Source organism: Hydractinia symbiolongicarpus, chromosome 10 (assembly GCF_029227915.1).
Source record: "Hydractinia symbiolongicarpus strain clone_291-10 chromosome 10, HSymV2.1, whole genome shotgun sequence".
Classification (NCBI taxonomy): domain Eukaryota; kingdom Metazoa; phylum Cnidaria; class Hydrozoa; order Anthoathecata; family Hydractiniidae; genus Hydractinia; species Hydractinia symbiolongicarpus.
The window spans coordinates 9,847,332-9,864,677 of record NC_079884.1 but is presented as its reverse complement, the minus strand read 5'-3'; the positions used below and the strand labels follow the sequence as shown (position 1 = coordinate 9,864,677).

Below are 17,346 nucleotides of genomic sequence, written 5' to 3'. Positions count from 1 at the left end.
ACGAGAACGTGTATTTCAACGTTTGTTACAACATGATTTGACAAGATGCAAAATAATTTTTCCACTTTGGATATTTTTTTATATTATTAGCTACTAAAACTAAATACAAAACTTACAGTGTATAAAAATATTACATATGCATATAGCCACATGGTAAATCTAGTCACGTGACAGTCAGCTAAGGTGTGTCTGCAGTTCATCGAAAGTTAAGAAATAGGATTTCGGCGCGAAATGCTAGTATTACTAAATGAATCACGAACCGTGTTAAGTATGACAGAAACTCATTGCTTTCAAAAAATACTAGACAGGTAGAAAATTCTTATCATGCTAAAAATGGTTAAAACCATTGAATATATGCACGCTTACTCCCGTTCATTTTTTTCGCTCGATTACAGTTTCTAGAAGAGAACAAAACCATGTGTCAAAGCCTGGAAACAAGTTGACCATATGACGTGTACATATTGACATTTAGCACTATGGCCTGAACGCATGTGGATTAAACATTGCCTGTGCTGACATTACATCCTTGCCTTCCCATCAAGATGTCGTTTAAATATAAGTAACACGTGATTTATACGAGATTGACGGTTCTTCTCCGTCTATCATCGTCATAAAAGTCGTCATTGTCGCCGTTATCTTCCGGTTCTAGAAGATCATCATCTAAGTCTTCTCTTTCTCTTTCAACTTCGCTTTTTCTATTACTGGGAATTTCATCTTCATTCACAAAGTTATAATTGTTCCCTATTTCATTTTGCTCTCTCTGATAGGGTAACATTTGGTCCCCTAAAATTGTCATTAATTGTTTCTCATTATTATTATTCTCATTATTATAAGGATTGTCTTGCAATTGATCTCTCGCGATTAAATCCTCACTCTGATCTTCAGTTGGACCTTGAATATCATCCATAAACTTCTGTTGCTTAGCAACAGCTTTTGCAAACATAGACTGCAGTCCATCTTGAGTTACTTCTTTTAATTTCAGAAGATCTTCATTTACCTCTTGCTTTTGTAGGTTAAGCAATTCACTCGCTTGTTGCTGCCTAACTCGCTGGTCGTTTGAGGCAATCACGTTAGCGATACTGTTCTCATCATGCTCATCGTGCCGTTCTGTGATTGGTTGTTCAAACTGATGTTTATGCTTACGTGGCATTACCTGTTTGTGAGTCCGTTCGAAGTGGTCATCATCGCCGACCTCGTCCTCATATTCATCGTCGTCTGTTTTGGGTGTGGCATGTTTTCTCTTTGGTGAAGTTTTTTCTTCCGCATAGTCCTCGTCATCATCTAATTGAAATAAAAAACAGAATAATTAACAAAGTTAAGTCGCTTTATCTTATTAAAATTCTTGCATCATATTCTTCTTTCTTTTTGTTAATGCTTAGCATACCCTGTAGTTTTTGGGGATCGTAAGAAAGTCGTGATATTGGAAATGACCACAGGCTACTTTGGAAATGACCACAGGCTACTTCATTAAGAGAAAACAGTCTGCAACAAAAGCAATTCTTTTGAAAAATACTATTTCCCCATTCATCAAAATCATCACAATATATAGAAGTGGTGACCATATTTTAATCCTTTGGGTAAGTATCAGTGGTTGAAATTATAAATCACAAGATTCGCAAACTTACCATCAGCGTCTTCTAATTCTTCGTTTCTTTCATCCTCGTCTTCATCTTCATTTCTCTCATTTTTTTTCAACTTCCTGCTACTTTTGATTCTTTCAGTTTTCTTTATTTTTTCTTTTCTCCGAGAAGCTACACGATGTGTTTCGCCACTCCCATAATTAGAATCCTTACTTTCAACATTGTTACCTGTCAACTCAGTAAAAATGGCGGCTTTACCCCTTTTCTTTGCTTTTTTGTGTTCCACCTTATCTGACGCATGTATCATACCATCAATTTGACTTTCTATATCGTTGATCATGGCGAGAGTAGCTTTAATTTTCTTTTGTCTTTTCTCTTGTCTCAAATTTAATTCTTTGCCTTCCGATAGTTTTGTCTTTCCTTCTATTTCTTTGAAGTATGCACTTAGTAAATCACCGTTTTTGTTTTCTCCTTTGTCTTCCGAAGGAGTATGATTTTTTCTCGATAGCATTTCTTCATTTAGTCGTTCATCCTCTTCTTCAGCGATATGTTTGTTCTGTTCCTTAACCTTCTTCCATTTTTCTTCAATTCCCGCCAAACTTGGCTTCTCGCTGTTAGTCTCCATTTGATATTTGCGATAATTGTGCTCCTTCGCAGTTGGGAAAATAGAAGCCGTTGTCTCTTTCCTTTCGTCCGATGAATCAAAGGATAAGGAATTTTCGTTTTTAAGTTTTGAGTTGACATCTCCTTCAGGCTTTGTGGTGGCTGACTTTGCAGACAGGGAGGTTGTACCGCCTTCAGACTCGCTAACCTTAGTGTTAATCTCGCTATATTCTGATTTATCCTTTTTTTTACGCGATATTTTTAATCCACGCAAGACATGTTTCTTCTCTCCAGTTTCATCATCAACATCTTGAATGTCTGTAAAGTTCTTCATGGCATGAAACCTTTCCTTTTGATTAAGTGAACCTTCTAGATCAGATTTCAACGCATTGTATTCTTGTTGATCGTTTACTTTCAACTCTCTCATGATATCTCCTTTGTCGCTTGAATCTTCAATCATCGGAGAGCTAGGATCTTGTTCATTCAGTGCAAGCTCGTCCTTAAAATCCGACATTATTTTCGCCATTTCCCCATTTTCGCTTTTAGGAGGCCTGCTCGCTTCAGCATCAGCATCAGAAGTGACAAGATCACTCATATTTTTATACCCGTGTTTCGTATTTACGCCATTTAATGTTGCTTGTTCTTCATTCAGGGCAGTGCCGATAGATTCCTTAATCAGATTCTGGAGTTCACTTTGTTCGGTAAATTCTGCTGCGTTTACAATATTTTTAATTTTATCTTCAACCTGTCTACTTGTGGGAGACACATCGTATGAATTTTCCCTGTCCTTTGGCTTCAGTAGTTTATTAAGAAATCCAGATTTGGACATTTTGATATCTTGTTTGGTTTTTACATCTGGTTGAAAGCCTGTGTCAAACCAATCGCCATTGACATTGTCATGATTCGAATATGCTTTGTACGGCATGTTGGTTTCAGTTTCATCAAAGTTAGTTTGGACAGCTCGTTGTGTTTCTGCTCCATCTATACGGTCTGTGTAAACTGCTTCAATTTCTTTTGGAGTGTGAAGTTTTTCCATCATCAGTCTCTCCTTGGTCTTTCTTAGGTAGGTTTTCACTCTCTCGCGGGTGGCATTAGACACATGACTTACATTTTTTTCGCCACTCAATATTTTTGTGTTGTTAGCCAGTGTTTTATTGTGTAGCATTGCTTCGACTTTCGTAGCGTTGACAATATTAACCTGCGTTTTTACTTTATTAGGTTTGGTATCTCTTACTAATGCTTTTGATGGACTATCTGTGTTTTCCATAGCTTTTGTCGTCTCTTCCTCTTTATGAACAGCTTGGGTTGGTTTGTTAACTTCTTGAGGAGGAGAACCCTCCTGCTGAACGATATTCGTAATGTTCTCAATACCACGCAGTTTTGTTGGAGCTTTACTGTTGTGAAAAAACCTAGTTGGTTTTATAATTCTATGAAATCGCAATGTTGGATTGGCAGACTTAATAACTGGTTCCGTCGCGTATTCCAATTTGTGAAACTGCTGTGTAGGGATGTCAACTTCGGAATAAGACTGGGTGGAGTTTATTGCTTTACGAAACGACTGAGTAGAGCTATTTATACTTTCACTTGATTTGGTAGGGTTATCGATGTTGTTGAATTGTTTCGTGATAGCAGTTAATTGATGCTTTAGTCGGAGAGTTGGAACATCTAAACTGAACAATTTTGTGGGTTGGTCATGATGTAAAAAAGCTTTGTTGACAGTTTCTTGTTTAACATACGCTTTGTTAGGAGATTCTACGCCTATGTAAGGTTTTGTGGCCACATCTTGATAACCCTGCGTTGCCGCGCGATGAAAAGATTGCGTCGGAAACACAGCATCGGTGTAGCTTAACTCACTTCCGGTATGATTTACAAAACCTTTTCCACTTGCCGGTTGAATGTTCTCAATATCTTTTAGAATACCTGTAGTGTTTTGCTCATGATTGCGATTCAATTTAGCGTCATGTCGGAAAAATACTGACGACACATCGACATTGTTGTCGAATATAACATTTTCAATTCCTCCATTTTTATCAGTAAGACTCTCTCTAGCCTTTTCCTCCTTCTCAATTTCTTTTTTCGCTGTCTCTAAATCTGATGTTTTTTTCTTAGCAAACTCTTTTTCAGTCGGCTCAGGTTTATTTTCATCTTCATCTTCCGCAATCTCAATAGCAAAATAAGAATTTCTTCTTCTCTCGTCACTACCCTTCTTTTCTTCTTCCATAATCTTATTGACGATTTTACTTTTGCTTTCTCCAGTTTTCGTCATATTTCCTTTCTCTTTTATCACATCATTTGTCACATTCCCTGCAGTATTGTTAACTACGTCATCTTTGTTCAGATATTTTTCAAATGTTTCCTTTAAGTCTACCACTGTCTCATTCGAAATGCTGGAAGTTGTCGTTGCATTTGTGCTGTTACTAACGCTGGCTGCATTTGATTCGATGTTTCGTTTACTCCCCGATTCGGTATGCCTGGCGTAATATGGTATTCCAGATTTGGAAGGCATAAGGGCAGCCTTATATTTATTTACTTTGTTCATCCTTTTCTCACCATTGGAAGCAGTTTTATTATCATTACCATTTTTATCTGTTTTCACGTGTTTTTCCTGGTTCATGCTTTCCACTTCATGTTCTTTGTTTATATTAGCCGATTTCGTTGTATTCTTCGTTAAACTCAACTTCTCAACATTTCCCGTGAATGTTTTGTTTTCGTCGATAGTTATATTTGGATGCGTTACCGGTGTTTGTCTCATCACCGTTACCGTTCTCACGATTGGCCTCGATGTTTCAGCTGGTTTGCGCACCAAGTGATTAGGGTAAACCAACATCCTTTTGGCGCCAGTTTGAACTTTAAACTTCTTCATTTTAAGTTCTTCGTCATGAATGTATTTGACAGGACTAACAATTCTTTTGTTAGAGGGCGTTTTATGAGCAGGAATTTTAGCTTTTACATCTGCAGGTTTGGCGGGTACGCCATTCCTGGCGTAAAATAAAGGAGTATTTTTGTTTTGTTGATAGTATCTTGCGTAGTTGCCATAGTAATAAGGAGAGGCTCCCGGTACAATGTTTTTCGCATAATACTGTCTTTGTGTTGGGTAGACGTTATTGTAGTAGAAACTTGCTTGTTTATCGTTGGTAGATTGTGGTTGATACCATCTTTGAAACGATTGATACCTAGTTTGTTGGGGAACATAACTTTTCATGTAGTATTGGGGTGAGATATAATATTGAGACATCGGTCGCCGGTCATTTAGAATCGTTCGTTTATTAGTGTAAGTATTTGTTTGAAGATTACTAGTGTATTGATTGCTGTGTTGGGGAAAAGGAGGGCGTGTTTGCATCGAAGTTCGTTTTTCAACGAAGGCGCGTTTGAGTGGAAGCATATTTTTAAAATTATACGAGTATGGATAAGCATAGTTGCGCTGTGCTATAGGTATCACACTTTTCTTAGAAGGAGCGGACGCTTTTTTAGTTCTTCTATTCCTAAAGCGTTTCTCCTCCACATCATCTTCCTCTGAAATGTAAGACTTACGGCCATTCTTATTTTTATCAGCAGTAAAAGCTGTTTCCTCTTCAATATCGTTCACAATACCTTCATCAAATACTGTACTCGCGTTTTTCTTTTCGCCTAGATATTTCGCATTTCTTCTTTCTCTTGTGTTCTCTTTCTCGTGTATCACCAAAGACGGAGAGCACTTGTTTTCACAATTACTTAAGCAAGCCTCAATGTCTTTGTCATCTGCGCAACCTTGTGCGCAATCACATAAGCTACGTCGATATCTTCTGCGTTTGTTGCCGTGTTTGGTCTTACGTTTCTTTGCTGGTGGTTTATTGGGGATTTTCGCCCTTTTGTCGTCATGAAATTGAATTTGACGGGGAAACGTTATCTGTGGATGCACGTTATAACGCTTCATATAACCGGTGTCATCGTCATGAATTACAACCGGGTCAGTCGGAGACGCTGGTGAATGAAAAAAAGACTTTTTTCGGTTGAATGGTGATCGTTTTACACCGCCAACAGGTATACCATAGTACCAAGAATTTGGGTGCTGATGTTCAGCCAACCATGCTTCGTATCTTTGCTTTCCTCCTTCATCTTCATTGGTGTATTCTTTCAAAAAGTTGCTTAAAGATTTGACCTTACTGCGGTAGTTATTTTCTTCTAAAGCTTTGATGGTGTTAAGAATATTTTTCTTTCCGACAACAGTATCGCCATCTTCAAGGACCTGTTTTCCGCCCGGTCGATCTGGTGAGGCTGTGATTGTTTTTTTCTCACTTCGACTACCAATCTCTTCTTCTGGCAATAACTTCGCCACTGCTTGCTCAGTGTTTCTTCTCCAACTGTCAGGGGTACCGCTCTGTTCATATTGTCTCACAGCTTCAAATCCCACTTTCTCATTCGACTGTTCAAAAGCACCAACCCTGACATCCGGTACTGTGGATTCTACGGTGTTTTCAGAAGGCTTGACCGTACGTAAGGCATCACTTTCTTTATCAAGCTTTTCAATTTGAGAATTCAGTTCACGAAGTTCCTTCTGCGTTTCGTCAAGACTTTTGATGACAGAGTAGCTTTCACTATCAGCGTCATTCGGTTCCGTGTAAGTGGCGTTGTTCAAAAGATCACTTGTTTCGTTGCGTAGTTGAGTATTATTTCCAGCAAACAACATTTCTGTGTTAAGTTGCTCCACGCTTTTATTCGCTGCAAAATATTCAATCTTAGAATTAGGTGGTTCAGTGTTATTTGTTGTTTCATTTTCTGAACCAATGAAATCAATGTAATCATAATGCACAATATCTGATTGGTTTTGGTTCTGGAATGATGCAGTGTCGTTGCTGGGATACGAAGCTAGTAAACTTGCAGTTTTATTAACTTCATGTTCCATGTGTTGTAGCTCTTCTCCATGGATGACTTTACTCGTTTCTTTCTCTTCACTGTTTGAGCTGTTCGTTATATTTACGGTCTTGTTTCCTGCTAGCGACGCTGTGATGTTTTCAGATTCTTTTATTGATGTTGTGTTTATTAACGTCCCTGTATAATTCGCAGCACTTGTCTCCAGCAACGCAGGATTTTTATTATTCCTTGTCAAACTTGTATTATTGACAGCGTTACCATCAACAAGAATTTCAGTAATGGTTTTCTTCTGTCCATTGTCGTCATCATATGATATCTCCATAACATCAGGTACGCCATCTTAAAAGCAAAAAGAAAGTTTAATTAGCTTATAGTTTGAAAAAATAAAGCGACGTGCTAAGAATTTAACATGGAAGGGTTTTAAAAAGAATAGGGTAAGTAAGGCATTAGTCTTGATGACGTGAAATTTGTCCAATATACCTTTTTGTTTCGCGTTCTCATCCACAGGCGCAGCAGGACGATGGTACTGCTTCTTTTCAATCATTACAGGCAAGTCAATAGATTCATCAACTGCATTGGAGATCTTCATGGGCGGATAAAGTTCTTCGTGAGTGCGGGCCACGCCTGATATGGAGGTGATGTGACCCTGGTCTGGTGGATTTGCAGCTAAAATTAAAAAACAACATTCTAAGGTTGATTGTTTATGATTATGATTTTATTGATTTAATTGCAGTATTATCACAATGGATACATATTTTAGTAATTAGTTGAAAGACAAGACACGGAAAACATGGAACTTACAGTTAGCTTTGTTTGGCGGTTTTTCCTTAGTTGGTTCTACTGCAGTCTCCAAGGGCGGCAAAGTAGGCGCTGGAGATGTTACCGGTGGAGCTGGTTTGGGACGCTCAATTCCTGGAGGCGGATCTTTAAAAGAATCCATGTTAGACGGTTCCGCATGAACTTCAGTGACGGGATCTACAGCAGTGACTGAAACTTCCGTACTTTGATCCTCATCAGCAGTCGGGTAAAACTTCATAACTCTCTGTCCGTTCAACAAAATGGTTCGACCTGAACTACTTTCATCCACACCGTGAAACACAACGGGTTTCTCATATTTGTGCTTGAATAATATTTTCAGTTTAAACACTTCTTTGCCAAGTACGTAACCTTCTGGTTTAATACTTGAAATTATTCTGACGTCACCAGTCGTACCGACATTATTGTTTAAATGAAGCGCGATATATTGCTGACGTGGCTCTACTTGCTCTATAATTAAAAAGCACATCATGAGCGCATTTTGACGAAATAATCACGGCTTAACTTGAGACAACTAAATGCAGAGGTCACTTTTATAGCTAAAATAATACATACAATCTGGAAGAAAAGTGCAATTCTACATATAATCAATACATTTAAATTTTGAAACATTTCCACTTCTCTTCCACCAACGTTATTGTCCATTTTTTATTCTATATATTTTTTATTCAATTAAAGACCTTCGTCCTGTAGATCTCCAAATAGATAATTAATTGCCGTATTTGATTGGAAATTATTACGCCCTGGGTGTTACTGGAAATGGGCGTTGGATAAGTAAACAGAAAATTACTTACCTTCGCTAAGTGAAGAATTAATCAGCATTGTCTGACCAGGGTTGCTGCTCTGCAAAATACTATCAGTTGCATACGGCGTTTCATTTTCGTTGTTGTGTTGCGGAATGCTAACAACATGAAGATGCGCTCCTTGAGGTGCGCTTTTAACCAAAATGAACGGCTGTACGCCCACGCTCTTCATGGGAGATACCTGTAACACAGGACGCTTTTGCTTATCAAGATTCACAGGCGTGTATTTATTAACAGGATTCGTTTTGACCTCATCTAAATTTATTGGAGCTATATGTTTTGCTTGTAAGATTTTCTCAGCGTCTGCTTCAATTGGGATGACATTCGTAGGATTTTTGGCCACGGTTGTCATCAATTTAACTTTCGCAGCGTATTTTGCTAAACGAATATAGTAGTAATCAAATATAGGGGTAAAAAGCGTGCAAGATATTGGTTCTGCTGCTTCACGAAGAGGCTATGGTATATTTCCAATTTACCTGCTTCAACATCAGCCGTATGGTGCGCCAAAGCATCCAAAACATTTAGTGGCGCTTTTTCGTTCGTATTACCTGGTTTTGAATCCAATTTTCGTTCCAAATTTTCCTATGAAATTGCATTAAATTCAATTAGAAATAAAATCTTTTTATTTCCTTTTACCGGCAATAGCATTTAGATGTTAGAACTTGTGAAGGTATTGCTACATTTCAAAACAAACTCACCTGCGGACAGTAACTGTTGCAAGATGGTTCAAACGAATTCATATCAAGTTCCACCGGCACCATATAAAAAGCGCAATTAGGAGAACGTCTATCGTTATAAATATCTGTGGAGGAGGGACCATGGCAAAGATAACTGACTCTAGTTTGAAATAACCTGATACCATATGATGCAGGAGCAATATCATCTTGACTGTCAACGTTGAATGAACTTAAAGACGCTGAAAGAAAAACGTGTTTAAGTATAAACCATCTTTAAGATGACTATAATATTTACCATTGCCACATTTTGTGTTTTTGTCACTGTCGCCTTCTTCTTGTCGTTGCCGTTTCGTCATCGCTGATGTCATTGCTGCTGACATAGCGCTTGTCGTTGTCGTTATGGTGACCAGAGAAAATTAAACTGGAAATTCTTTTTCAGGGGTAATTTTAAGGGGTAAGATTTTAGGACGATTCTATTAATCAGGCCAAATTCGAACTCGTGAATAACAAAAATTTTGAGCTTTCAAACAAATTCTTTCTACAGGATTGTAAAAAAAACTTCGTATCTGAATTTGCAGAATAGTAACCGAATAGGACAATTTCAAGACATCTTTAATTATCTCTATAATAATAGCCGTCGTCTGTCTGTCGCTGCGCAGACCCCCCGCTGAGTTAGAAAATGATGTTACGGAAACATGAATATCAAATGCAATATATTTTTTATCCACTTTATTGCGACGGGTTAATATAAAGGACGGGCGATTCCGTGGATTTTTCCACGGGAAACGACTAGTCTCTTTAATAATAGCCGTAGTTTGTCTGTCTGTCCGCGAAAGCCGTGTCCCGTTGCGGAAACACGAAATTTTGTGAATTACGCACCAAAACCAAATGCGATATATTTTTACCGACTTTGTTTTGACAGCTGGCGCGTAGAATACCACTCACGACGCCTGATTCTTTAAACAACAATCCACGATTTTTGCTTAAAAAACAATCCAAGATCTTTACGGCTGGACAAACGAAGGCCACTTTGATTTTCAAAATGGTCGTGTGTGGTCAGTGTGTGAGGTTTGTAGTGGTTTGTATATCTGTTGTTTGACCTTTTTATCTTCTGAAAGCTTTATATTTTGTTATATTTGTTTTCTGTTTGTTTTTAATGTTAAGATAGATCTTAAACGATCAGCAGATCTTAAACACTTCAGTTTTGGCTAGGAACCAAGATATTACTAGCTAGCCATCCTAGAGCCTTACTTATTACTATTCTGTATGGTAAAAGAGCTTTCTACCCTAGCCAACATTTATTTTTATGTTGAGGCTGTGGTTATTCAATTAGCTCCATAGCTATTATCTTTGGCTAAAAAGTATAAAATTTCAGTTTAGCTACAACAACATTCTTAAGCAATAATTTTTATGCTAAATGCAGTTAGCTAGGTAGCTACATTATTTAATATTTTCCTGAAAACTTTTTCTGCAAATAAAATGGCTGAGCGATTGTTTTGGCTGGACTAAGCGCTTAGCCCAGTTAACAACGGACTGTTTTTTTGGAAACGGCTGTTACGCCCAGGTGCCTGTACTAAGGAGTCAGCCCACAGTGAGAATTAATTTTAAACTTTCTTGGTAATAGCGGTTGTACGGATGTGCAACAATTTTTAACTGTACTAAGCGCTCAGCCCTGTGTTAGCAATGGACGGCTTCTTATCAATGGACGGTTTCTTGTGTTTTTATTTAAACACAGTCTATGAGAAAGTTTTTTTCAACTTTAACTTTCACAAAAACTTATTCCTCAAAATAAAATAATATTTGCAGGTTGTTTTTGCTATGACAGGGTAACAACAGTTTATAAACTATATTTTTATTTCAGCTATCGTTGCGGGAAAGTTATTTTTTTAAAAATATGTTACAGTCCCAACACTATAATGGTGTATGCGCTTTACTTGATTTACGACATACTGTATACCTGTACTAAAGCACTCCACCTGATTGTGTGACACAGTTTACGGCTCTTATTAAGCGCTCCACAGAGTGTTCAACGCCGGATCACACCTTGACTTGCGGTTTACCCTGCGTTTTGACGCCGGGTTTCCCGGCTTCTCTTTAATAATAGCCGTATTTTGTCTGTCTGTCCGCGAAAACCGCGTCCTGTTACAGAAACACGAAATGCGATATATAAAGGACGGGCGACCCCGTGGATTTTTCCACGAGTTAACGGCTAGTCTATATTATAATACCCGTATACGTCTTTCCGTCACGCAAAATGGTACCGCAAGTAGCGAAACGCACGCAATACGGGCGGACTCGTGGACTTTCCACCGGCCATCGATAGTTTGTCAAAATTCCACACGTTTGAACAAAAAAGTAGTTTTAAAAAAATACTGCAAAAAAGATAGAGCTTACCAAAGTCTTTAGAACCATCGTTTGAAGCAACAATATATCTATCACCGTCTTTAAGAAGGAATATGCCATGCTTGCCATCTACTTGAAAGGATATAGAGTTTGCATAATTATTCAAACCAGGTTTAGTGATCACAAAAGTCGTTGCAGCTTCTCTTGGACGTAGCTTGACAACTCGGTCTTCACCACTCAATGCATATTTACATATATGGCCCTTGCGTTTTAGACAGTTGAAATTCGTGGAGTATAAGCGAACTCGTAGATCTATAAGTGAATGAAGAGATTTACAGTAGCTACAGTGAAGCAGATAATGTTTTGAAGCACACTGTTGCTGTTGTCTCTGGCACAGACATAAGTAGTTGACAAAGGGTTTTGGGCGAATAGTTAACTTACTTGTACCACAAGGACTGGCGTTTGGTTTACCTACAAAAATAAGCGTAAAGATTTACAAAATTTTACTGATAAAAAAAATCTAACTTTCAGCTAACTAAGCATAGGCAGAAATCTTTTTATTTTTATTTACCTGTACGATGTAGTTGTCGTACGTGAGGATCATGTGCTTTCTCTACACTACCACCATCGCTTTTCATTGGTGAAGGATTGGTTAATTCTGCTGTGTTGTCTTCTTTAGGATCTATAAATATGTAAAATAGATTGTCGTCTATATAATTTTATTACGTTCTTTTTTGGTGCTTATAAAGGCTAGACTGAGAATTTTTTCGTTGGTATCTAAAGTCATCACACAAAATATAAATGCAAGGTTGAAAAATCCTCATAAGTGTTTAAGTACACGAATACCGTAATAGATTACGCATTTTGAACACGGCAAAATTCACACGACGGTTTAGAATAAAAATGTCAGGTTATTAAATTATATGCTAACTCTTTTAAAATGCTGAATGTTGCTGATGTCAGCACGCCCCCTTTTCCCTAACTTTAGGGCTTTTGGGTTCTGAGCTGAATTGTTCTGTGATTCTCACTCACTCGTAATAGAAAATGTGATTAGCACATTGCTTACTTATTAGCCCACACAAAAAAACGCTTTCAAAGTCTGCCGGTTCCAGACTGTTGGGCAGTTGATGCTTTTTGCCAACTTCAAAAAACACCCCAAAAAAGCCGTTACCTTAACATTTTAGAGAACTTTCATGGTGCGTAAGGGGGGGGAGCGACGTTGTGTTTGGCGCAGTGGCAGAATGTTGCAGTTTTGAAACTATTAAGTTTAAACGCAGACTGAATAAAAGGCTAACTATGCAAATCGATTCTTTCCGTTCCTTCAAAATACAATTGATCGTCTTAGAAGTACGTAGCTTAGAGCTTTAAACCCTTCTTTTGATTGACCCTCAACGACACAGTGCCAAAAAGAAGTTAGGATGTTACCCTAACAAACACAACAGCACAAAGTTAAAACAAACCTTTCACGGTGTAAAAATATCTACTCTCTAGTGGGAAATGTTTTTCTCCATTCGGGAACAACGCCCCAAGCTGCAAATGGCTAGCACCATCTAGTTTTTTATGAACAACTTCCATATAGTACATCTGATTGGCGTTCAAAGGAATGGGGCGAGAATTTTGATTTTCGTACCTAAATTATGTTATAACACATTATTCTAAGTTCTGAGAAGTCTCTAGGTTATCGCTACTTTTTACATATAAAAATCCCTAACTGGTTGTATGAATTTAAGGATCGAAACGCTGTTGCAATTATACCGTACCATATTTTAGTTAAATAGTTTTTAATATCGGACTAATTTTGGCAAAAAAGTATTTAAGGTGCAAAAATAAAAACTTTCATGCTGCTATCATTTTCGGCATGCTTCTTTGTTCATGGTACCAATTCTTGTCAAAACGGAGAAGCGCTACTGATACAACTATTCAATACAAAGAGGTAATACATCCTTTGGATTTTTTCCTTAGTATTGTTGTAGTCTTACTTAAGCGAAGCTTGCAACGAGGTATTATATTTTACTTACTTGTCATACTGACGTTTGTCAACTACCTGTCCTGCTTCAACATCAGCATATTTTTTCATGTCGTTTTTATCCTTTGAAGTGCTTAGAGTCAAGGTGCTTTCACCTTTACTTGCTAAATAAAAGACAAGAGTAAAAAAGATTAATCACCCGAGGATATTTAACTGAGGAGATGTAGCGAGTGAGCAAATTAAACTACGATAAAACAGTATAAATTAAACTTGCAAAACACCGAGCTGCTACCAAGCACTTACATATTTTGAAAATATATTCTCCTTTTTCAGGGGGTTTGAAATATCCATATATTCTCTCCACAGCACTTTGCGCATCTTCCGGATTAATTAGATTAATATCTGGTATAATATATTGTTCGTCCGGATTGACTGGGATATCTGTTCGCGCAAGTTCTTGTTTATTATCATCGTTGAGATCTTTGAAGATTTGTTGCGTCAAACCCGGAAAAAATGTTTCATCTGTAAAAAATAATAAATTTCAAGATAATAGGCTGAATCAATTCAAATTAAGCACCTAAATTACGTTTCTTAGAGCTTTGCGTGCCTAAATGTCACTTGCGAGTGACGTTTTCCAAGACAATGACTGGGAAAGTTATTTAAATACCCAAATCATTAACCGCAAAATTTCTTTCGGAAATTATCACTATTTTCGTTTTGTCAAACTTTTTAACATAGTGACAGCCAAAGACGATCTTTCAAGACACGCAAAGCACTGAGACATGCATGCATGTAGACACATAAAGTATGTGGTTACTTAAGGCATACAATTTAGCAAACCCATAAACTTATCTACAAGTGTGTCTCCGGACAGGAGCGTGATTGATAACATTTACTCAATCTTAACCCTTTTTCCTTTTTCCTTATTACATTCTATTTTTTGGCAGGATGGCCAAATAACCTGTTATATAAGAATTAATAATAGAATTTACAAAACGAAAAGGTTTACTTAAAAGTATAGATTGCTACACCACCTTACCCACATCAACAATTAATCCCACCCATCAACAATTAACCCTACCCACTATCAACTCTCTAAGCCCTGCGTAAAGTTGCCAGACATCACATAGTTATATGTGTACGCATGGAGCATGGTATCTTGTTGTGAAAATGAGTATCTTACCCGTTCGTTTATTGACTTGCTTTTTTTTATTTACTAAATATTCTGCTGACACATCATTTATTTGTTGATTAATGACGTCACGCGTTTCAAATACATCTCCATCGTCGGTCACTATGGAAAAGTACAAGGTTTCATACACTATTCTATATCAACTCTGAATCCCTGGCATGTTTACTACTTGCAGATGTGTAATGTTTCTTTTAGAACTCATAATACTAGACTGACTACCCTAAAAACTAGACTGGTCTGACACGTATCTTTTGTATTATGCTCTAACAATAAAAAATTGTCGGTTTAGTTTGAAGATCGTTCTACGGTAGAACAGAATATTATACGTTAACACCTTGTAATAATGCCTCACCTATAGTTTTGTTGATTTTTTCATCCGTACAAATTACAATGTGAACGGACAAATAAACCAAATAAATCCAGATAAAATATGTCATATTCAACCATCTCATATCATAAAATAATAAATCGATAAACCATATTTTAATATCGCTAGCTACGCGCAGATTTGTATTTGATTTATTATGCTGAAAGTGATAGGAAGAAGAGGTTCTGCTCTCTCCTTCAAGTTAAGTAGATTGCTGTTTACAATTGAAGCGCCTCTCAACGTGTGGTGTGCCGAACTTTTTTGCACGCCTCATCAAACATACATAAAAAAGTCGATACACATTAACAAACGAAGATGTACATCTTTTGATCTCTTAAACTTTTTAAAATATCTTCATAACCACACAAAAATCTTTTGTACTAAAGAAGTATGAAGTGTTTTTGTTCTTTTTGAGGTTATATCAACGCTAGCAAAGACGGTATTGGCAAGCTCATATCTTGCAATCCTTTTGAGCATTATAACAACAGTTGTTCAGTATGTGTATGTTCAACCAACACAGTCTTTTGTGATGAATTTCTGCAGAGCATGACCAAGCTCAGCTCGTGTTTTATTTCTCTGCACAAATTTTTTTTTTTTTTTTGCAAGAAAGTTATTTTTTCTTTAATGCACGAACTACGTTATTGATAGAAATTTAATCGAATGGAAAAAACGAAACACTTTGCAAGAATTTAATTCGTGGATGAAAAATTAATAAGATCTATTTGTGATTTTAATCTTGAAAACCTACACAAATCGATTAAAATTTTCACAGCAATTTTTTTTGCTTTTTACTTAACTATTTTCTGGAATGAAAATTACATACCAAATAATATTATATTTATATAAATATAGGTGTAAAGATCTACGCATCTACGTATTAAATTCCTGATTCATGTTTTCATTGTTCCATTCAATAAAATATCTTTCTTTAACTTAGTATTACTTGAAGCAAAAAATAAGATTCGCGCATGTCGAAAACTTTTCTCAAAATTTCTTGCTCCTAGAGTACACAAAAAACAAGACGTTTGATATACGTAAACAACCTCCCTAATGAAGTTTACAAAAAGCTGTCTATCAAATTGTGATTTTTGTTACGAAGTTAGACACAACATATTTTGCTATTCACATAGGCAATAATATTTTCTACACACTATGCAGTTATTTTTCAAAATTGATTTGTGAGATCTTCTTGAACGGAAAATTCCTCGAAATTTTAATTTTCGATGGGTCCATCTTGGGTGAACCGACTGACAGGAATAAGAAAGACCACAAGCTCCACCTAAAATTTTCAAAATTAAGTAATTCAGTAACAAAAGCCAAAGCAAAATAAAGAAAAATAATATACGATCTTAATTGTTCGAAAAAGGAAATAGCTGTAGTTAAAAAAATATGTTATCAGAACTGTCACAAACAGCAAACTTCGTTAAAAAGAATCCTGTGCAATTATAGCGTGGAGAAAAATAACAAGGATGGAATCGGAAAAATTACGTTTTTTCGGAGTGTTTCCGAAATCATATTTCACTATGTTAGCGCGTCATTAGCGTAGCGAAAAGAATTTCGTTCTCGTCATTATTTATATATGGTGGAGCATCTTCGTTTTTCTCTTACTTATATTTGTGGAAATTTTATTTTTTGCAGACTACTTTCCAGGTATTTGAATAGACCTTAACTCTGCCTACATTCACTTTGGAAAACTTTGTTGGAAACACCTTTACTTTACCAGTTAGTTAAAAGAAGGTTTTCAACACTTATCTTTTTAAAAAAATACACAAGGCGCAGGCGCTGCATAAATTATCTTGCTATTAAAAATGCACAACTATGAAACATCGACAATGCGACCCAATTCTACAATTTCTGCTAACAAAAAAATCAGTCATTCGCGCGATTGAAACGTTTATGGTCTTAAACGGCATTTAGTTGACAATGTCTCTATCATGTTCAGCATACTTTTTTTGCTAACTTTGCCAAATTTTGTCGAATATAAAATAGTTCTAATTTTCGGACCAATTTTGGCCTAAAGTGACATTTAAGTGACTAAAAGGAAAATTTTGATGCAAACATGCAACCATCTTGTTCGGCATACTTTTTCTGTTAGCTCTGTCAAATTTTGTCGAAAATAAAAGTTTTAATTTTCGGACCAATTTTTGG

At 36.8% G+C, this 17,346-nt stretch overlaps 1 protein-coding gene across 1 annotated transcript; it reads right to left on the bottom strand.

The window, feature by feature from the left end:
- Positions 1–65: 65 nt before the first annotated feature.
- Positions 66–15,369, bottom strand: LOC130612251 (uncharacterized). Its single transcript, XM_057433556.1, has 15 exons — positions 15,184–15,369; positions 14,823–14,933; positions 13,943–14,161; positions 13,692–13,803; positions 13,134–13,303; positions 12,245–12,355; positions 12,115–12,144; positions 11,725–11,985; positions 9,352–9,569; positions 9,130–9,235; positions 8,645–9,031; positions 7,836–8,300; positions 7,515–7,700; positions 1,626–7,373; positions 66–1,281 (listed from the first exon to the last, which is right to left on the bottom strand). Exons 1-15 carry the CDS (start codon positions 15,281–15,283, stop codon positions 572–574), a joined length of 8,934 nt encoding a protein of 2,977 aa, XP_057289539.1. The 5' UTR covers positions 15,284–15,369; the 3' UTR covers positions 66–571.
- Positions 15,370–17,346: the final 1,977 nt, after the last annotated feature.

What these genes read in the sequence shown, in the direction of transcription:
- LOC130612251 (XM_057433556.1), bottom strand. Translation starts at nt 15,283, where the DNA reads ATGAGATGGTTGAATATGACATATTTTATCTGGATTTATTTGGTTTAT. An exon ending in AAAAATCAACAAAACTATAG is followed by an intron (nt 14,934 to 15,183) that starts GTGAGGCATTAT and finishes ACTTTTCCATAG; the next exon opens with TGACCGACGATGGAGATGTA. An exon ending in GACAAACGTCAGTATGACAA is followed by an intron (nt 13,304 to 13,691) that starts GTAAGTAAAATA and finishes AACATAATTTAG; the next exon opens with GTACGAAAATCAAAATTCTC.